The sequence below is a fragment of the Macaca nemestrina genome, chromosome 4 (assembly GCF_043159975.1).
Source record: "Macaca nemestrina isolate mMacNem1 chromosome 4, mMacNem.hap1, whole genome shotgun sequence".
NCBI lineage: Eukaryota > Metazoa > Chordata > Mammalia > Primates > Cercopithecidae > Macaca > Macaca nemestrina.
The window spans coordinates 119,193,540-119,216,558 of NC_092128.1; the positions used below are offsets into that span (position 1 = coordinate 119,193,540).

General features: G+C 39.4%; 1 protein-coding gene and 1 long non-coding RNA gene across 2 annotated transcripts; one reads left to right on the forward strand and one right to left on the reverse strand.

Annotated features, from left to right (window-relative positions):
* Window positions 1-1,171: 1,171 nt before the first annotated feature.
* LOC105492361 (uncharacterized) lies at window positions 1,172-18,869 on the forward strand. The gene is made up of 4 exons (XR_011622370.1): window positions 1,172-2,560; window positions 10,520-10,608; window positions 17,494-17,538; window positions 17,945-18,869. It is a non-coding gene; the product is annotated as an uncharacterized lncRNA (long non-coding RNA).
* Window positions 3,306-5,530, reverse strand: LOC105492362 (cell division cycle 14C). The gene has a single exon (XM_011759383.2). It carries the CDS (start codon window positions 5,264-5,266, stop codon window positions 3,812-3,814), a length of 1,455 nt encoding a protein of 484 aa, XP_011757685.2. The 5' UTR covers window positions 5,267-5,530; the 3' UTR covers window positions 3,306-3,811.
* Window positions 18,870-23,019: the final 4,150 nt, after the last annotated feature.

A 23,019-nucleotide genomic window follows, 5' to 3' on the forward strand; every position in this document is an offset into this window, starting at 1 on the left:
CAAAAAACTAGCCGGGTGAGGTGGCGGGCGCCTGTAGTCCCAGCTACTCGGGAGGCTGAGGCAGGAGAATGGCGTGAACCTGGGAGGCGGAGCTTGCAGTGAGCTGAGATCCGGCCACTGCACTCCAGCCTGGGCGACAGAGCGAGACTCCGTCTCAAAAAAAAAAAAAAAAAAAAAAATGGGGCGGCACACCAACATGGCACATGTATACATATGTAACAAGCCTGCATGTTGTACACATGTACCTTAGAACTTAAAGTATAATAAAAAAAAAAAAAGAAAGAAGAAGAAAAGAACAGGTGTCAGAGAAATAAACGTAAAACAGGTAAGACTAAAAAAAAAAGGATTAGAAATATACACTGTAAAAAAAAATCAATACTGATCATTTACATTTTAAAACTTTTAATAATCTGTACATGAGTGCAGGTTAGGTAAAAGCAAATTATTAATAGAAAACTGCAGTACTATCATCGAATGAACATGTCTGCTGACAATTCTACCAGGAAATTAAGGAGGTAATTTCCTACACAATATAGCTGAATTGTCCAGTCTTTAAACACATCTGGAGTCATCTCCACTCAGTGACGTGGAGAATACCCTGATGTGGGGAAATGGAAGAGCAGCAGCTAGCCTCTCCAGGGCAGTTTCAGCAGGAGAGAACATTTAAAGGAACAATAAAATAGGTTTTAAAAGTTGCTTTTGATGAGCAATGCTTTCCAAAATGCAATAATGATTTTTTTTTTTTAATGTAGAAAGAGAAGCTATGTTAAGAACAGACATCCAATGAGTGCACTGCTTCTGTGACTCACAAGGTGACTGAGAAAAGGAGAAAGTCCCAGGAGAGCCCTCGGGCCACCCACAAGCACAGGACATCCTGCCCAGCGAGCACACTGGCCTCCAGCACACTGGCCTTGTGACAATGCTTGGGAACTCCTCTAAAACTTGTCTAGGCCCAAGAAAAGAGAGGTAGCAATCACCCCCGTGAGAGGGCTAGAGGGGAGGGGAAGAAGGAGGTAGGGGATAGGCTAGGGGCATCAAGCTCAGAACGGGGAAATTCTGCAGGCCAGCAGAGCCGCGTGCTGCCGGGAAGCACTGGCAAGGCCAGGCCATTCTGCTGTCTCGAGGAGCTGCTCCCCACCAAGTTCTACAAAAAGCCACGTCCGTCCATACTTCTAGGAACCCAGTTTTGCAGACGCTCTTCCTCCCGACTGTCCCTGACTTCTGATAATTCTGAGTCCCCAGAAAGCTTGAAGGGCACCTAGAAATATTCACTTCTCATTTTAATTTCATTGCAAACTGTCCCGGTGTACTTTCAGGGCTGTTTAAGGCTTTTAAGGGAATCTCTCCATCTGACAGACACAGTTTAATGTTCCATAGCAACAAGGTCTTCTATAACAAGGACTCTAAGTCAGAATCCCAGAGGATTCTGGGTGTTTGTGGTTTCAGTCGGGGGTGAGGGGAAGAGTCCACTCTCATTCATAGCAGTAAAAACTTTCCATTCCTCAGACCCAGAGACTTCCTGGATTCCAGAGACGGTCCCCATTAAGTGTAACACTGTTGCTATGCACACCATCCTAAGTCATTTGGTTATTACAAGGAATGCTTTTTCACCAAATCACAAGTTTTCTATGACCAATTTCAGTGAACCAGTTAAATAGAAGGATTTTTAGAAAGAGCCACCGTGATAGCAATTCTAGGTGGAAACTTGAGCAGGCAACATGAAGAGGCAGTTTATAAAATGAAAAACGACTGTGGTTCCACTGACACCCTACATTTTCTTGGACGAAACACCAGGAGGCTTGTTCACTGTGAGGGAGACAATACTCACAAGAGCTGTGGTGCCCACGTTTACTTGTTCTGATGGGACGAAAAGCCAAACTAAGAAGGGATCAGATGGAAGCACGATTTTCACAACTACTTGGATTATTATTTATGGAGGGGATGGCCTTAAAAAGGGTAAGGGAAAGAAGAGGTGCCTTGAGAATTCAATGCTTTATGCATGGCACAGTTTGAATATTTATATTTTCTCAGCTCAAAATAGCAAACGGAACGTTCTTTCTCCCACCCAAATCTTATTGAAGAGTGGTCTTCCCACAGCCAAGTGGATCTTTGTGCCTATTCATTTCCAGGGACAGAAAACCACTGTTTTTCTGTGATCCAGTCCCCAGTGTTTAAAAGCTGGCCTGACCCCACCCCATAGTGCCTGGCGGGGAAAGAGTCGCTTGTTTGACTGAGAACACGGCATCTTCCGTCTCTCCTGATGCCAGTCAATTTCACATTTTCTTCCAAGAAAGTACACCAAAATGGAAGCACTGCCTTTCAATTACTTTTTGCATTAAAGACTTTAACTTGTTTATTCCAACTGCTTTTATTTCTTACAGTTTTGTGAAAAAGGCAGCTTCTTAAAATGGAGTTGCCTACTGATCTGGTGCACGCCTTGTGGCTTAGGAGGGCATTTGTTTCCCACTGCCTGTCAACATCTCAGCCCTCCATGCTCCCAGCACAGGCAAAAATGGGTTAAAAATCATTAAACCACCCACTTCTTACGGAAGGAACTGAGGTGAGTATCAAATATTCTTTATTTTGGGTCCCATTTTATTTTCTGGGGGGGGGCAGCAAATCAATTCTATTTCTGTAATTGCTCCATGGCACAGACTCTGCTGTGTTCCAGTAGGGTTGTGGGAGAAGGCACTCTGCAGAGTTACCAGTTGTGTTCCCTTATCAAAGGCAACAGTGAGATCCAGAAGCAGATCATTGTCACTGAGACCACAGGCCACATCAATGGCCTTAGGCTGATCTCATAAGGAAAAAAAAATGTAGTGTTACAGAGAACTCTAAAAAAGCGGTAACTTTTTTTTTTAAGTTGACATTATTTTGGATTGCTGTTTCCAAGGCAAAAAACCAATAGTGTGTTTTTTCCATGCATGGAAGGAAATATGATTTTAATTTGTATGACTGGCAGCCAAACAATGGGCAACCTCCCGGTTCTTCAGTCCCTAAAGGACAGAAAAAGGAATGACTTGCAACATCTTCCAACTCTGAAGTCAGTTTCTCCTCCTGAGTCTTCTAAAGCTACCATTAATACTCTCTTGCAAGTTTTACGTTACCAAGGTACCACCTGGTATTACAAGATGCAACAGTGTTTAAATGTGGTTTTCACAGATTATTGTTAATAAAGCACTCTTTGGTGGAAGACAAGCAGCTGGGTTACTTAACAGAGTTAACATTACAACAGTATTACAAATAGTCAAGTGAAGATGATAAAGCCAAATAGTATCAAATTACAGAAAGTACCATCTCAGTAATGCCTTTTGTATCTTTATAAATTTTGACACAGGGTCACAAGGTGAACAGAAAATAAATACATAAAAAACCTCCATCAGATCCTCAAGTCTTCTGAAGGCCAGCAACTACAGTGCTTGCCATCACAGGGACACACATTCACCACAGACCAGCCAGCTCCCTGGGTACCAGAGGGCTTGGGTATTTACACCTGAGACTAAATTTACAACAGCATTTTTGTCCTTCAGCTTGAGAGCTGGGTCCTTCTTTGAGTCATTTGCTTGCACCCAAACTCAAAGTTCATTATTGAAACTCCAGTGGACATTTTCTCCATTGATCGCTTCTTAGGTGGAAAGCAACTAAGGCTTTTGCAATTTTGTTTTGTTTTCAAATTGTGCTAATTTCTGTTGCAGTTTTCATTTCCTAGAGTCTTCTTTCAGCTCTGGTCACAGGATTTTACTTAACGCAAGACCTTTTTAGCCCTTGAAACAGAGAGAAGCAGCTATCTGTCAGGGGGTCCTGATGGCTGCTATGTTCTGAAACCATCGAGACAGAATAGCAGGATGGGAAGAATGTAGTCACAAACAATCCACCAGATGACAATACTACATAGTGCAGAGGTCAGCACAGCTAGGGGACATGTCAGAGGAATAGCGTTTGTTTTTGGTTGTCTTCTGCTTTTCAGGGCCCGAAGTCTATCACCTTGTGTCCCTCCATTGATGTTGTCATCATCACTGTAAGGTTCGGGTTCTTGCTGGTCTTGATTCTCGACCCCATTTATGGAAATGTCATCAACACCAGAGAGAAGTTTGGAGAAGGCTGCTCTGTGTTGTCCATTCTCCTGCCCCTTTAACTTCTGCCGAAAATAGTCCCCTTCCAGCCAGAGGCTTGTTTGCTTCATCACCAAAAACTGCTGCTGAGGCCCAATCACCAAGCCAGGTCTGCAGATCCTTACCCATGCAATGGTCTCAGCTGCTGTCATCCTGAAATGCTTCATGATGTAGCAGGCTATCAAAGTGCCCGTGCGACCAAGGCCAGCTTTACAATGTACTGCAATGGCACCCTCAGCATTTTCACAGATATCCAGAAATTTTTTGACAATGGCATCAGTAGGGGTGCTGCCATCCGCAAAGAAAAGATCGTGGTGATCGAAGCCAGCATCCATAAAGCGTTTGGCATCATACATCCTTTTATTAAGACGAATAATGGTAGTAACATTGTGATTCTTAAAATATTGAATATAAGTCTCAGGAGAATGTTGAGGGTAACCACTTTCAAGTCTGGTTCTTGAATGAGGTCCACAGAAGGCAATAAATCGGTCTGGTATTATCCAATTTAAGTCTCCGTTTTCTGCTTTTTCATAGTGTTCATATTCATCAAGGTTAAATGAGTTGAAATTAAGGAAGCCATACTGCATTGCCTTCTTTACTGCATGAAAACAGTCAAGAAGTGTAATGTAGAAATTGCAGCTTCCATAGGCAGCATCTCTGAAAGGAATATAGGATGTATCTCCAAAGATTAATATTCTATATGCTTCTTCTGGAGTTCTCCCCAAATATATAACCATGTAGCATCCAACAAGGAAGGCAGCATTGGCTTGTTTTCTCTGATCAGAGCCAGTAAAATGAACAATTTTCTTCCTTAACATTGTAATGGACTTTAATTTCTTATTTATCTTGCAACAATATCTGTAAACCATTGCCAGATTGAGTGGTCCAAAGTCTTCGGAGAAGTTCTCATATTCGAGTTCATTATCTACGCTGAAATAATGTACATTTGATGCACTCTTTGGTCTGCTGTTGAGAATGGCAAAACGAAGGCGATCGGTGATGTCCAGGTACAGGTCGACCTGGGGGCCCCGGCGGCGCGGGTCCTGCTGCGTGGAGCTGCGGATCTTCTTCACAACCGGTGAGGTCGACAAGCAGCACGGCAAGCAGGGAGACTCGGCGGCCGAGCTCGACCGCCCCTCGCTTTTCCGCTTCATGGAGGCGACCGCGGCCAGTCAGGGAGCAACGACCAAGGCCCCGCGCGCCCGTGCGCCCGTGCGCCCACCGAGGCTCCCGCCAGCCCCGCCCTGGCGCTCGGGGGGGGCAGGCGCAGAGCGGTGCTGCGGGAATGGCGGGCGCCGGCAGAGCCTGGCGGGAGGCGGTAGGTTCGTGCAGGAGCTGGAGGAGGGGCCTGGCCCACAGCGCCTGCCCCGCTCCCTCCCGCGACCGCCCTCCCTTTGCTTTTCTGAACCAGGAGCTGAAGGGTTGTATCATACTGACAGCAACGAAGTGTTAGATGAATAAGTCATAATGCTCTTGTCATAGCAACCGCCTGGATCTTAACCTTCTCTCCAGTCTCTGGAAATTCCGCCAAACAAGTGTTAAAAACTTTGAGTATGACTTTATTACCAAATGGCAGTATTTTTGAAATACACATTTAGGATCCATTAAAAGTTGGAGATTGTGACCATTCGGTATGGAAAGTCATGCCTGCTTGAAGACAAGTTAATGCTGACATATTGCTCTTTCACCAACTCTCCCAATACCCTAACCTTGGAAACATGGGAGCACAAGATAGTTAAATGGATATTTTAAAAGACGGCATTTCTTTTTTCTGTTCTATGTGGACTTTCCAAAGAAAAGTCTTGGAGAAGCTAAACAATGTGTGTAGAAGATCACGCATGGGATATCACATGTGATAAATTTTATATCCAGTCAGTGTCATCCCAAAGCCAATATGCAGCTGTGCACTTCTCGGGAACGGAACAGGCCTCTCTACTTCACCAAAGAGAGCTTTATGAAGCTTCATCCCTAAGTTCTGGGTTGGGGGTAAAATAAAGAAGAGGACTGATGGGTTGCTCCTGAGCTTACTACTCATTCATACATCTTCTTGCCGTTCTGTTTGGTGGGATTTCCCCCAATCATTTATATCCTTCTGGTGTCCACAAGGAGTGAGACCTAAATTCCCAATTAGATAGGCTTTATGAAATTTTAAAAGTTAATGTATACATTGGAATTAGTTTAGGAGAAAGGAGAGAAGAGGAAAAGGAGATAGGTAAAGATTCATATTTGTCCTTAAAGATTCAAGCTTCTGGATGCAACAAATACTTTGATTAATGGGGACCTCAAGAATAATTTTGTTCACTACTGTCCGAATGCTTGCCTCCCATCCACAGTATTTCTGCCCAGTGAATGCATTGTATTTTCTTTTTTCCAGTTTTTGTTGGAATACTCGTGTCCGATAGGAAACACACATCTGAAGGCATGCAGTGAGGATGGTGATATCCCTTGCCTTTTCTTATCATTTATTAATAGACTCAGAAACAATTTATTGAATGTTTGCTCTTTGCTAGAGACCTGGTTCTTGCTAAGAAATGCAAAGTTTCGTATGAGACAGTCTTGCTCTTGGAAGTTGCTTGTATAATCACCACACTATCGGTGAACACTTAGATCTCTGTTTATAATAATTTAAAAAATCCTAAACACAGCTGATTAGAAAAGTAACGTCATCCAGGTTGGCCACTCAGATTCCTTCTTCTAGGAAACAAACATGAGTCCCAGAGCCCCTCCTTATTCTCTTTGGGGTCCCCGAGTGAAATGCTCATGTCAAATTTAATCTGAGTAGCCATATGTGAAACAAGCGAAAGGTAAGCTGAGAAGGCCATGCTTCTAAGAAAAAATAATAAAGCAGACTCTAGAGAGAAACAGCAATGATTGACAACATGGCACCAGAGACGATGGAGACCCTTATCTATCTTTCAGCCTGAGGTGGTTTCCCTCTAGTTATTGGCATCTGCTTCTCAACAGATCTTCTCTTTAAGTTCCAGAGACACTATCTTATTCTTCCTTCCCCAGTCCTCCTGCAATTGTCTGGCTAGTCTGAGAGCGTTTGTATCTACAACTCAGTGATTTCTGACTGGGTCTTTGTTACTCAGGTAACCACAGGAACAGGCTCTATTGACACACCTGAAAAGATATGTCCATGGCCACCTCGCTGTGGGAGGAAAGTAAAGGGCTCTCCTTTTCTCAGACAGGTTATTTTTCATTGTTGAATCCCTTTTGCTCCTTCTACCTTTAATGTTGAACTCTAATATGTGTGGAGGGTGTTGGGCATGGAGAAAGTTTTATTTTCTCACCCAAATTAGCTACCATTTTGACCACCTTTTCTGCATAAGGTGGAATATACAGACAACTAGAGGAAGGTTTAAAGAACAATCTACTAATTGTCTCCAAGATAGTCTAAACTTTGCAGAGTCAAGGTAAGCTATTCTGTAAGGTTGGACCAAACAAAAGGGGAGGTTCTCACTGGACATACTTATTGAAAACAAAACCCAACAAATGAGGATAACTAAATTGCAATGGCCAAATAGGGTGGTCATGATGCCACAGTTACTCCCCTGAAATTCCTGAACTTTTTTACTTATAAGAATTCCAGGAGCTGGGTTCATCACAAACTGATAATGACTATTCCAAGAAGTGCTATAGCCTTTAGCCAATCATCTGTTAGCTTCTTTCTGTTAACCAATGGTAGTTCTATATGAACAGGCTGAGACCACCTTGCTATACCTCTTCATTTTGTCCTTAAAAATCTGCTTGTAGCCTCTCCAACTGAAAGCACTTCTCTGACGTAGTTTGGATATGTGTTTCCCGGGTTACACTCCTCAAATTTGGCCAAATCGAATTCTTTACTTATGCTAATTTTGCCTCAGATTTTTATTTCAGGTCAACATTATGGATGCCTTAGATGGATGTTTTTTAGGTGACTCAGTTGTTCAGTGGGTCACCTCCATTCTTTATCTCTTTCTAAAACCTCTTATTCTTCCCTTAGTCCTATTCTTTTAAGTCTTTTCCCCATCCTGAATTCTAGTCCTCTTTTTTTGTCTATTTTAGTTACTCTTCCCTAAATACATATCCAATCCCAAGTCTCCTCTGAATTTTATGGTGAGATGATTATCCCCAGCTCCTCACAGCTGCTTGGGGAAAGAGAAACTATGGCGTCAGTCATGGAGTCTCCTCTGCAGCCTGGCTTTCTCCCTTCCCTTTTGTTTGAGCTCTAGCTATAAGCTTGTTCCCAGAAGCTACACTTGCTTTGGAGCTTATACTCATTCTGTTCCCTCTACGTAAAGTAAATATTCTCCTAGGTTTCCTAATTTTGTAGCTTACAATTGTCTGTCCAAACTTGGTGGTTTCTAGAGCACTTGCATCTTATTTTATAGTTTGGTCACTGCACCTGAGAATTTGTCTTGTATTATTCTGCATAAAGAAATACTGTATGGTAGTATATTCAACATACCACCTCACATGCTTGTCTGATACATCCGTTTGTATGGCTGTGAAGTTTAAATAACTTAAAATACAAAAAATAAGGGATATTGGACTTGGGAAGTACAAGAGTTGTAAAATGATTAACTAATTAAAATAATACAACAGTAAATGATTTTATGGCTTCTAGTTATTTTTCAATCTGGAAATTATTTGGCTTATAAGAAAATGGAGGAATACAAGCAAGATATTTGTCATAAAATAAAATGATTAAGGTGGGGATTTCATGTGGTTCTTTTATTTGTTCCTCTTGCATCAGAACAATTCAGGAGGTTTGTGCTTATGAGGCATTTATAACACTTAGTTCATCTTTAAATTAAGGTATATTGTCAAGCCAGGATTGTTTTTCCCCTCCATATAAGAATAAAAGATAGGCTCTGTAAAGCCTCTGAACAGTCTAACTAAGCTGCTTGCCCTTCATGCCAGTGACAAGTAATGAGTAAGAACTATTAGGTGTCATTGAGAAAACAGACATTGTAATGCCAGTGCCAATCAAAATTATCTGGTAGTGAAAATTGGACTTAAAATTTTTAAAATATGTGAGAGCTGCTAGAAAAATTACGAAAAATTGAGTAGGGTCACAGCACTCAACAAATCTTCCAATTTCTCTGCCACAGGCTTAGTGTCACCTGTACATTTTCTAGTCTAATAGAATGTAATAGCCCAACAGGGTCAGCAGCGATATGCGCCTCTTCCAAATACATTTCTGTTTACATTCCCGGGGTCCAATTATAATAACAATGACATAATTTGAATTCTAAACACATTTGTATTGTTGATATAGTATGAAATTTTTCAACTAATTAGAAAACTCTACCTTTTAAAAATGCACAGTGAATAAATATAACACATACACATGTGCTGCTGTTTCTGTTTTTGTTTTTTGTTTTATTTCTTCCCAATAGCTAAGCCTATGACTACTACTTCAGGGAAGGTTTATCAATTTAATATGAGCTGAGGACCATTGCACTTCTAGCCTTCAAGCTTGTATTCTATCAGGAAGATGGAATAGAGAAGAATTGGTAGATAACGTTGTATGTCTTTGTCGGGCACGTGTTTGTAGTCCCAGCTATCTGGGAGACTGAGGTAGAAGGATCACTTCAGCCTGGGAATTCAAGACCATCCTGGGCAACATAGTGAGACCTTGTCTTTAAGAATAAATAAATACAAGTAAGTAAGTTTTAAAATAAAATAAAATAAAGTATGTGTTTTTTAAAAAATTGTATGAACTCAACATATGGGTAATTTTCTCCAATTTTTTCATTATTAATGAAATTAAGGAAATACAAAGATTCATTTTAATAAAGATTTATTACTTAGAAGTATTTGAACATTTTTGCACTATTTACTTTTTTATCACAAACCCTTCATTGTTTTTTATTCTTGGCACCATTCTTAGGAAAATGGAGACCACAGCCCCAGTTTCTCCCTGCAAATCCCCATTTGTGGTTGAGTAGCCAAGTGGTTCACTGCGCCTCTTGCCACATTCAGAAGAAACTTCATTCATTACACCAAAAATAACTGAGAAATAATGAGAATGTTTCCTATAAAGCCTAAAAATCACACTAAAGGGGGGATCCATTTATACTACTGTTATGAATTGAATTGTAATTTATGCATCTTGTGATGATGCATAAATGTTGGGGTTTTATTTGTATCTCTCACTATCCCTTTATGTTACAGGCAATAATAGAGCAGGCCATTAAATGTCTGTTTAGTAATTGCTTGTTTGTTAAGCACTTAACTGAAGTGCTTCTCATTAACACAGGGGGAATTTAAAGAAGAAAATAATGGGAAAATTAATTGCTGACAAATGGATGTCATGGCATATGGCTACTGTTGTCAGGGTTTGCAGTGACTAGCATCTCACTTTTTTTCTTCTTTCACATACTTATCAGATTTCTTTTGTGTTCTTGTACCTGAGCTAGGTGTTGGGGATGCAGAAATATTCTATAAGCAGTCCTAATCCCAAGGACATGGAGGAAAGAACCACCACCTATCTGTCTTCAAGGGAAAGGTAATGCTTCAGTGACATGTTAAACTTGAGTGGAAATTTTTCCAGCAGGAGAGGGTGGAAAGTCTCACTCTGAAATGGCACAAAGCTACACCGAGGCTTGCTTCCTTTGCCTCTGAAGTGTCCAGTCATCATAAGCAGGTCTTGCTATGGCACTAAGTGTTTTATCTATGAAAATATGATTCTTCAGAAATGTTTGTTCCCTGCCATTTTTCCTGGTAGTTATGATAAACCCCTTTAAGATTTTAATGGAATATAATTTACTTCACATATGTAGGCTCTAAGGCGAGCTCATCCAACCTACGACCTGCGGGCTGCATGTGGGCCAGGACAGCTTTGAATGTGACCCAACACAGATTCATAAATTTCTTAAAACATTATGAGTTTTTTTGTTTTTTTTTTAAAGCTCATTAGCTATCATTAGTGTATTTTATATGTGGTCCAAGACAATTCTTCTTCTTACAGTGTGGCCTAGGGAAGGCGAAATTTGTATACCCCTGCTCTAAGGCTAACAGATCTTCGTATAAATCCCAAATCCTCTGCTCTTTACCATGTGACTTCAATGTGCTGAATCTACTTGAAATTGCCTCCTCATCTTGAAATTAGAAATAGCATAGCCTATGTGCTGGAGTTATGTTGAGTATTAAATGATAGAATGATAGTAGCTAGCACAAATGAACATTGTTTCTCATCTCATTTTGCCTTATTTCATGTGACTGTGTTATAATATCTAATGTGAATGAAAAATAAACAAGATTTGGTTCTTTGCAAAGAAGAAAGTTCTAAAGCCTTAGAAATTACATTTTCAAGTTTCTATGGCCTTTCAGAAATGTATTCATGGATCAATAGATACATTGAAAATGGACATTTGTAAACTTCATTGCATAAGTTCAAAAAAAATAGAAAAAAGTGATACTGACAATGGTTGAATGTTGCATGATGTATTTCATCATAGAATCATAGCCATGAAAGTATTTCAGAGATGAAGAAATATTTATGAGACTGGGCTTTGATAGAAGCTGTAACATGGCTTAAGTAGGCCTTTCTGTGGGCTAGGGACACATTAAGAATCTGAAAATAATATGCATATAGTAGCTGTTTAGGTCATGCATGGCAAGTATTCTTGGTATATATTTCCTTTAAGAACATTACCAGTGAGATTTGCTTGGGTGCTATTGATTTGGCTGGCATTCATCCAAAAAAAAAAAAAAAAAAAAAAAGAGAGAGAGAAAAGTAGACAAATAATTTAAATTAGGGGTTAGATCTGCTGAAAATTATAGGGCTGAGATTTCCTTTTTCAGTGAAAATAACTTAAGAAGCTTAATTACTAAGTTAGGATTTTCTAATGTTCCCTCAATTCCAATACACACACACACACACACACACACAAAACTTGAAATTTTCTCTTCCAAATACAATGTTTTATAATTTGAATGCCACTCCAATAAATATGTTCCTGAAACTCTTCTAAATCTTCACTCCAGACCCCTCTTTAGCTAGCTGAATATTCCCAGTGACTGAGTAAGCCCAATATAGTATTGATTGTTGTTTTGGTGTTAGGTACTAAAAAAGATTATCATTATTGACAAGAAACCAGTCTTTCACTTTGCCCTGTTGGACACTACCTGAATTATAGCCAAGAGTAGCCTTCAGAATCTGTGCATGAGAGTAACCACGACCTTGAGTAGCCATCTCTGTGCACTGTAGGAAACAGGAAAGAAGGCATGTGAGGTAGAAGCTCACATTTTTCCACAGCACTGATTTTTGGCCGCTATTCACCTTGCAGGCTCTTCTGGGAGGCTTCACAGATCCAGACAAATGATGGTCTATGCTAATGTTACACGTTAGGAAAGCAGACTGGGGATTGGCCAGGATAGCTGACCAGAAACACCAATATTATAGGTTACCTACTAATTCCAGCTCTAATGATATACTTTTGGAATAATATAAAGAAATTTTCTGTTACTTAATGGCAGTTGATAGATTGCTTATTTTACTCTTATTTGAAACTTTTCAGAAAAATTCCATCCATCTAGGCTCCAGGACAGAGTGGGATCTTTCCATGATTCCTCTAAAATAACCTGGCCTGGATTAGGCAGTCTTACTTATCACAATCCCAATATTTCAGTATCGGGCCTGTAAACTGATATGTTCCATAATGGGCCTGCACTTAGCACTTCTGTGAATCTCTTAGTTCTTGATATTCTCTTACTTATATTTATGCATCATTCTCCCCTAAAGTTCATAAGCCACCAGGACAGTAGAGTGTATTCTCAAAAGCATCTGACCATGCTCAGCATGTAATTGTCATATAAAATACTCTCTAAATTTCAGAGGATGATAATTCATATTTTAGCTTCAAATTATGTATTTTGAGAGGGCTAAAGTAAACAATTTTATATGCAGATGATTATTTAAATTGTAATTGATTTGTGGAAAATATAACAACTTGAAAGAAGAATATGAGTTGTAGTCTTTGTTCTGCAAAAAAATGTCCCAGCTGTAAGTTATAGGAAAAGCCCATGTAAATCCAGCTCATGTGAAGCTCTTTTACTAATTCATTGTGCAACATGGGCCCACCCACTTTGTCTCCGTGTGCTTTAGTCACCTACGTAGAGTGAAATTACTAGATAAAACTCTTTCCAGTGGGAACATGGTCAGGCTCCTTGTATAATAATTTAATTTTTTTGATTGTGTTGAATGTAAAATGGAGTAACAATAAGTAGAGTATTTATTTTTACCACTGATATAAGAACTCCAGTTTCAACTCAGACATGTAAAGAGCTGGGAAGTCATTACATCTGCCCCACAGCAATAAGAAATCCGAGCAAAATGAAAATCAGTGACTTTTCTTGGACCAATCAGAAAACTGAGGTTGTAGCGTTTGCTAATCTGCATTGCTATGAAGGAATACTTGAGACTGGGTAATTTATAAAGTTAATTGATATATTTGGGCTCATAGTTCTATAGGCTGCAAGGGAAGTGTAGTGATATGCTTCTGATGAGGGCCTCAGGAAGCTTACAATCATGGCAGAAAGTGAAGGGGAGCCATTGTCATGTGTCAAGAGAGGGAGCAAGAGAGAAGGGGTTAATTTTGCATTTTTAGCAGTAGCAGGGTTTCACCATGTTGGTCAGGCTGTTCTCAAACTCCTGACCTAAGGGATCCGCCCCCCTCATCCTCCTAAAGTGCTGGGATTACAGGCGTGTGCCACCCTGCCTAGCATGGTGGTGCATGCCTGTAATCTCAGTTACTTGGGAGACTGAGGCAGGAGAATCACTTGAACCAAGGAGACGGAAGTTGCAGTGAGCTGAGATCATGCCATTGTACTCCAGCCTAGGCAACAGAAGCAAAACTCTGTCGGGAAAAAAAAAGAAAGAAAAAGAAGGGAGAGAGAGAGAGAATATGGGAGGTTCCAGTCCCTTTTAAACAAACAGATCTCACATGAACTAATACAGTGAGAACTGACTCATTATTGTGATGACAGCACCAAGGTCATCCATTAAGGATCTGCTCCCATGACCCAAACTGTCCTCACTACACCCCACTTCCAAAATTGGAGATCACATTTTAGCATGAAAATTTAAGGGGTCAAACATCCAAACTATATCATAGGGAAAAGTGACATCCCAACATCTGGAGAGAAGGTCTCCAGCATTTTCTTATCTGAGACAGGAGCCACTGTATATTATATATGCCAAACAAAAATCAAAAATTGTATAGAATTTTTGAAGGCTGTGGGTGGGCTAGTGTGAGAATGTGAAGCTTCCTAGGGCTGTATTCCTAGGAGAGAGTTCCACTCTCTTGTAAGCTTTTTTTCCAGGAACTCACCCAACATTTACAAAGAGGAACAAGGAAAAACCTAGAAAAAGTTCATCCCTCACCCCTTTCCCCACACACACTGTAGTGCTGGCTGGGGGTGGTGGAAGAAGCAACCACTGCCAAATCTACCCAGACTATTTCCAGCTATCTACTTCATGGATAAAAAGCTTAATCTGCAGGGGGAATTATCAAAGTTTATCCTGAGACATTGGTTTAATTCATTAAACTGAAAGATAGAAATAGAGACCACCAGCAAATCTCCACCCAGAAGCATAATCCTAGTCTCCCCTAAGCAACTAAAGTCTTAATCTGCAGGAGAAAAGCCTTCAAAACCACTGAAATTTGGGAAAAAGAAGAGGAGCAATAAGATGAGGAAGAATTTTTACCCCAGGAAAAGGGACAGGAATAGTTATGAAGGTTACATATCCGGGACTTAGGTTTTGATACCTGCCAAAATCTTTAGCTTAATGTGAACATCAAATAACCTTCCTCTTAGCCAGCACCATCACCACCATAAAGAACAACAGTAAAAGTAGTGGTGGAATACAACTGTGAAGAGGCACATGGGGAGACTCAGTCAAGTGGGAGCCAAGAAAGGGCACCAATGGAGTAGTCAGAAAGTGCTGGTGCCCATAGCACAAACAGTTTCAAATGCAACTTGTCTTCTGACCAGATTAGCATCCATCTCTACATTTAAGGCCTCACACAAGGAAACTTGTGCTTTTCTCCAAACATAAAACATTCAGCTAATATCTGCTGTTCTTTTCATGTCTAGCTATAACCAAAAAATTATGAAGAATATTAAAAAACAAGAAAGAAGTCATTCAAAGTGACAAAGCAATTGTTAGAACTAGACAGAGCCATTATACAGAAGATGGAATTATCAGACAAGGAATTTAAAAAAGAAAACTCTGCTTAACATATTGATGGCTCCAATGGAAATACTAGACAAAATGACAACACTCAATGCCAGGTGGATAATTTTAATGGAGAGATGGAAATTATAAGAAAAAATCAAATTGAAATACTAGAAATAAAAATACAGCGATGAAGATGACAAATTCTTTTGATGGACTCATTAGTAGACTGGACATGGCTGAGGAAAGAATCAGTAAACTTAGACATAGGTCTGTAGAAACTTCCTAAACTGGAAACAAAGAGATAAAAATGAAAAACAAAACCAGAACACTAATAGAACATCCCAACACTGTGGCTCACAATCAAATAGTGTAACATATACATAGCTGCAGTCTGAGTATAAGAAAAGGAGAAAGGAGTATAAAAAAATTGGAAGAAATAATGGCTGAGAATTTTGTAAAACCAATAAACCAAACTACAGACCTAAGGAGTTTAGAGAGACCAAAAAAAAAAAAAAACCAGAAATAATACTGAAAACACACACATACATACACACCCCCCCCCCATATCCTATTCAAACTCCCCAGAAACCAGGACAAAAAGCAAATCTTGAAAGAAAGTGGAAAAAAAATCATGCGCCACATGGATAGATGCGCCAGAGGAACAAGGATAAATTACAGCAGACTTCTCATCATAAATTATGTGAGCAATGAGACAATGGCATGGCATACCTAAAGTGTAGAATGATAAAACAAAAAGATAAACAAAAAATCTGTCATATATAAAGCAAAAACATTCTGCAAAAGTGAAAAAGAAATAATGAAGACTTTCTCAGTCAAAGAAAAACTAAGTGAATTCATGGCTAGCAGGTATATCCTAAAAGAAATGGGAATAAAATGGAATCACAAACATAGAGACACAAAATTTAAAAATAAGTATGATCTCTGTCGGGACAGGGCAAGATCCCTGCTTGTTCTAGTCTCCAATATGTAACCGAAGGCCCACTCTCTGACCCCAGCAGGAGATTGGGTGTCTCTTCTAATTCCAGATAAGAGATGAGAACTTTTGCATGAGCTGCAGTCATGAATCCAGGGGATCAGCAGCAGAGATGAGAGATCAAATCAGGAAATAGTGTTCAAGATGGAAATTAAATTGGGAAACAATATGATGTCACAGAGACAGGAATACTGGAGTCAAAACAGGAAAATAAATGTGGATGCAGAGAAGTATTGAGATCTAGGAGGCTTCCAGAGATGAGAGGGCCTCTTCTTAATAACATGTTTGCATAAAGGAGTTGAATCCCCTTAAATGAGGGTATAGAAGTGTCATATCCTAAATGCATATCAAAGAATCATCTTTGATTCCTCAGATTGCTGATCAGCTTCTTTCAGTCATTTACAATTGGTATTAACATCTGTTGCTCTGTAGCTTCTCAATCTCATTCATTTTAATTACTTTATGATGCTCAGTGAACAGATTACAAAATACTGAGTACCTAAATAAAAACTAATTAATGATTCTATTGCCGCAATTCAAAAACAGGGAAAACAGGGTGGTCAAACAGGGAAACATTTTCTTATATATTTAATAATAGTATTAGCAATTTTTGCAGTAGAATAAATATTTAATACTCTTTTGGGAAATGGCCCATTATTCTTTGATACCTTAGAAATAATACACAAAAGAATCCTCAAAGATAGATAAAATCTATAACTGTTAGCTCTGTATTTTTCATAAAATATTCCCACTGATATCTAAGATGGATTCTTGACTTAAAAGAGCGATAAAGATTTTATTCTGATTGGCTGTGTTGAGTAGAATGGTATGGCAAATAAGTAGATTAAGAAGAGAGGCAGAGAAAGAACGTGGTTTACGGTACTTGCAAGACTCAAAGCTTCTGTGTGCCACAATTTCCTTATCTCCAAAAGGAGAACAAAAACAACTGCTGGTCTTCACACTGTAACTGACCTTAGAGTGGACAATGACCTCTTTAGTTTCAGATAAGAAATCTCCAATCTTATTCCAAGATAACCTATCTTCTTAGCTTTTCTATTCTATTAGATGTCTGTGAAGTAAGGACAATTATGCTTTCCTTATAATTTATGAGTGAAAAAGGCTATATCAGTTAATAATGCTTTCAGCTGTGTGGAGCAGAGAGCGACTTCAACTTTCCCTTTAACAAATATGGCTTTATTTCCCTCACTTCACAGGGAGCCCAGAGACAGCTGAGCCAAGGTCAATGTGGCACGTTCGCAGTAAGCTTTCCATAACTCCGAGTGAAGTGGGTGGGTTCACAGACCCAGGGTCACAATTTCTCTGATGCAATTCTGACATTGCATCTGCATTCCAAGCAGGAAGAAGGAGTAGAAAGAGGAGGGAGGAGCAGAGTTCTGTGAATGCTGGACTGAGCACATTTATGTTACGTGACTGTCAGAAGCTACACTGAAGGCTGGGAACACTAGCACTTAGTTTTTTCTATCTTTATAATAAAATCACAGTAGGAAAAATGGAATTTGGTGAGCCAATTCTCCTGACAGAAAGGAAGTCAAGGGGAGGGGAAAGAAGTAGCCTAAACTAAGAACTAATGGGAAAATAGGGCATACCGTAGAATATTGGAAGGGGTGCAGTGATTGATGGACTAGATATCTCTTTTCTCTACAGGAAGAGAGCACCTGGGTACATCTGGGATGGACTGGACAAAACTGGAAATCTTATTTAGAACCCAGCTGCAAGTTGCTGCCTTCCCTGGGAATGATGAACGATGCAAGCAAGCATTTCAAAGTATCAGTACCAAGCCTCCACCTCATCCATTTTCATAAAGACTTTCCAAAGACCTCTGACCTGACTTTACCTGTGGCTTTAATCCTCATTCCTACGTTGCTCCTGACACAGTTTGCATTTCCAACCTAGTGTACCTATGTAAGGTTGCCTAGGCTGGCACTTCCACCATTAATGTCTCAGCGCAATGGCAAAGGTTTTCGTGCCATAAAATGTGGACTTTATCCTGTAGCAAATGTAGGTTTTAAAGCAAGGGAGTAGAATGATCATACTTGAAATTTAGAAAGCTTCCTGTGTGTGCTCCACAGTGTGGAAATGTATCTGGATGGATGAAACTGGGGGATGTTACAACGATTCAGGTAAGAGATGAGGGTGGAGCCAAGGTAATGTTAGTAGAGTGGAAGGGAAAGGTATGAGAGAGGGCAGGTCATCATGAATTTGTTGTGGAGGACTAGGGTGTAAAACTGGTCAAACGTGCCTACAAGACATCAAGTTGAGTGGAAGGTCCAGCTTTCATAGTAGGAGAAACAAGCTTTGGAAGAAAGATATTGAGTTAAATTACAGACCAGATAAGTTGAAATTGCCTCTGGAAAATGCAGGTAGAGGTGTTCCCCAGAAAGCAAGACATACGGTTGTTGAAACTGGCAATAAATAATGTTTTCTTTTCTGGATGGAATTCCAGAATTTGAAGAAACTAAGGCTGAGGAAATAAACTGTGGAACATTGATATTCAAAAGGCAGACAGATGAAAATGAATCAGGAGAGGAAAGTAAAAAGTAGAGAAGAGAAGGGGAAAGGTTAAAAAAGAAAAGAAAAGAAAAGAAACATGCCACAGAAGTGAAAACAGGAGAGAATTTCTTTGTTTATCTCCTGGCATGGTTGAATGTTAATAGCAGGGAGTGGGTGAGAGAATAGTCTCCAGAAACGTACTGTCTGCATCAAATATTGCCTTTACCATTTATTAATTCTTTGAGGCGAGATACTTAACTCCTTTAATGTTGGTTGTGAGTGTTAAAATAGCTAATACAAAAAAGCAGTTAGAACCTTGCAAGTGTATAGTTGAGTGTAATTAGATAGCAGTCAACAAATGCAACTTAATATTATAAAAGATGTTATAGCTCCCTTTTAGATGGTGAGATTCTTAACGTTAAAGTCTATTTTTTCTTGTCATTGCTGTAGCCCCAATACTCAGTGAAGGAAACATAGTTGACATTGTGCAGTTATTTTAATATTAAAACAATTGTTGTTCACTTCCAGCATTTAAACAAAAGAGAGAAAGAGAAGGAGAGGGAGAGGAACTAGGATGTACAAAACCTATGCTAATGTTTTGTGTTGTTTTGCTTTTAAGTGCGTTTTAGCTATGTTTTTCAACTTCTCTTAGCCATATATGTTAAAAATCCTGCATTTTTTTTTCATAATGCCAGGAAAATCTCTAAAATTCAGACCACTGAGAAACATCCACTACTACCACAGGGGTCACCATCTTCTTTCCTTTGCCTTTAAAAATTGAAGCATAATGTAAATACAGTGCAATGTAGAAATCTGAAGTGTACATCCAGGTCAATTTTTAGCTGTCTGTCAATGAGCTAAAGATACAGAATATTTCTATCACTCGGAAAGTCTTTCCATCTTTTTCCCTAGTCAGTCTTCACAACACAAGTATTCATTATGCTGACTTCTGTCATACCATGCTCTATATGTTCTTGAATTTCATAAATTGACTCATACACCGCGTACTTTTCAACTCCACAGAATGTTTTTGAACTTTACTCATGTGGTTTTATGGTCCGTTGTTCATTCCTTGTCATTGCTGTGTAATATTCCATCGTGTGATTTATAACGATGGGTTTGTCGAGATGAAGCAGCTGTCCTTTTCGTGAGGGTTGATCAGACTGCAGTGTGCAATCACTAAGAATGTGGGAGTTCTTGCAGAATTATCCCACTCCTTTGAAGATTCCTGACTTCAAACCACAGAGGTGATCATCATGTGACCTGGTTCACAGAAAGAAAAAAATAAAAGGGATTTGGGGGTGGGGTTGGGCAGGAGAGACAGCAACGCTGTCAATTTCTTCTCTCTGAGGAGCTTAAATACCCTTCCCATCATCTCCTTGTTTTAAGGAACAATGAAGAATAACTTTCTGGGTCCCTTGGGTGTTTTAATTAAGTAGCCACAAAAAGTGCTAGCTAGAAAAGTCTATAGCGACTTATATACAGAAGTGATAATATTTTAGAATGGGCAGTTTGGGGTTAGGGCTGGAAAATAGTTCTCATATCTCCTAATCCAATACCTGTTTTAGGTGAAACTTTGATTTGGAGAACAAAATATGTCTAGCTGTACCCTCTTTTAAGTTATTTTACACCCAAAGCCCAGCCTAGCCCTTGTGGAGTAGACATCTGTCAGGACAGCTGCCTGGAGGCTGCATGCTGGAGACGGATGGAGGCAGGGGTGCAGAGAGGGACTACACATTTACCTCTGAAAGCCTGCCATGAAAGATTGTCTGGATTTCTGCTTAAAAGTAGTTTATTTATAAGATGAACTAGCTGAATTTGATACAACTGCATATATTCATTACCAAAATTTGATGTCATCTTTCCAAGCTCACCTTTTAATTTATAATCAAAGCACAAAGAAATAGGTTTACAAATGTAATATAAGCACAAATGTTGCATGTAATTGTAAAATATCGGTACATGATAAAATTGGACATACTATGTGGCTTCATTTGGATGAAATTACTTTAATTAAAATGAGAAAGCATTGAATAATCTTAGAAGTCTGAATGTGCAGCAAAGAGCAGAATGGGTGAGAGTGAGCTTTCTGTAATGAGCTCTCCTGACCAAAGTGGGACTTAGTGGCATATACGGTGATCCATCAGGGGTGCCATCTGTCTATGGGAATTCATTGCTAAAGTAAGGTCCTCTTAAGTTAACCTTTCAGGGCTCCTTGCACAAAGGATAGTTCTTACCAATGATGTATTTGGAACACAATGCTCAAATACTTCATATATGAAACAATAAAATGACTTAAATTCCCTTCTCCAATTTTATGAAACGAACATCACTTGAGATGCTCTATGTTAGGGGAAAGAAAGCTGTTCACTAAGCAAGATGCAGTGCTGAATATCATCAAATTATATGCAAGTGGTATCATTTTGTTTTTATGACTACTATATAAATATTAATATTCTCAGTTCAGAGATGAAACCAAGCCATGTTCTTGGATTATATAGATACCAAAGATCTGTTTTTCACAGTCAGGAATCATGTGATTCTGGGCTTGATCTTATTCCCTGAACTTCTGGTTATTTTTACTATAGAAGCTTAAAGAGAAAAATCAGTTAAATATTTGGGAGCAGAAAATGTTCCTTATGAATATGCATGCCTTATCTCTCAATGCCTTAGGTAGGGACACCTATTTGTCTTGGAAATGAATGGTACTAGTTTTCTTAATAGCAGAACTAATGATGTGTGGCTAGAACACAATCAGAAATCATACTAGCAATAAAATCATGGTATACTTTATCATATAGTTCTTTGATATGCATAGTCAACAATGTACTGAGAATGAAAAATGGTGCTTCACAGGTAGGACTAGTCTCCTTACAGGAAAGCAGAAGTACAGGATAAAAGTATAGCCAAGATAAACGTTCCTGGGATGCCTTAGGCAGAGGGTAAGAAGAAAAGGGAACCGAGGCAGCAATTGAGTTTTGAAGGGTTTATCTGGACTGTGGAGAAAGGACAAGAAGTCAGAAGGACGCTATTGGTCTAGGAAATGATAATATTTTCTCATTATTATGCTTATAATGGTAAGGGAGGCAGAAACTAGAGATGATGGCAATGATTAAGAACAAATATATTTCTAGGGAATGAGGACATGGGAGAAGAAAAAACCTGAGATTATGTCAGAAGGAATTAGGTTCTAAAATAAGTTTAGAACTTCAACTGTTAAGCATTTTGGGGAACAGAGCTTCAAAGCATCACCCTCCAAACAGGTTACTAAAGTAAGAGGTAGAGCCCATGAAAGCATAAAGAAGTAAGGCCCAGTGTTTGGGGAACTCATTTGCAGGAGATCAAGTTGAGTGGAAAAGTGCAAACCAGACCATCATAGTCAGTGTATGTCTGGCAGTAACCCTCAGTTGTAGATTGTAGGTGTGGAGGTAAGCATGGTTTTAGTTTGATATATACCAGGATACAGACTGCTACTAAATAGAGAGAGTGAATAAGAATCAACAGCTTTATTGTGTAACCACAGCACCTCAATTTTTAAAAACTACCATGAATAAAGCATTAATAGTAAAGACGGCTACATGGCTCACATGCTGCATTTTATTATTTATGTAACATTTCTGATTGGCCAACACATTTCAGTATATCAGGCAACATACTCAGTTCTAGAAAGACAGAAAAATTAGTCACAATTACTGGCTCACAATCCAATGTGTGTGTTTACATGAGAAGGGAGAAGAGGGAGGCCATACAAATACCATGCATGTGGCAAAGGAGTTTGATGTACGGAGTGTGGAAACACCAAGGAGAGAAGAGTTAACTTAGCAGCTGCAGTAAAGAACAGAAGTAGTCACTGAGATTCCCATTCTCCACCAGCCTCCAAGTGCCCTTGTCTTTCACTTCGTTATTTTCATATGATTGATCATATATAACCAATGCCTTAGTCCCTCACTTAGCTGATCAATTTGTAGTGTCTCCACATAATAAACTATCAAAGAAGAAAGCCATGATAGTATGATGAAACACCATCTTTTAAGGACAACTATTTCTTAGCATATAGAGGCAGAGTTTAAAACACTGTTCTTAAAGCTGTGCTCTAATATAGACAAATCAGAAGACATTAATCTAATAGGGCAGTGTGAGTCCATTCCTCAGGGCAGTGTGAGTCCATTCCTCAAACGGCAGTGTGAAAAATGAACACTTGGTCCACAGTGGTACATGTGCACACAGCT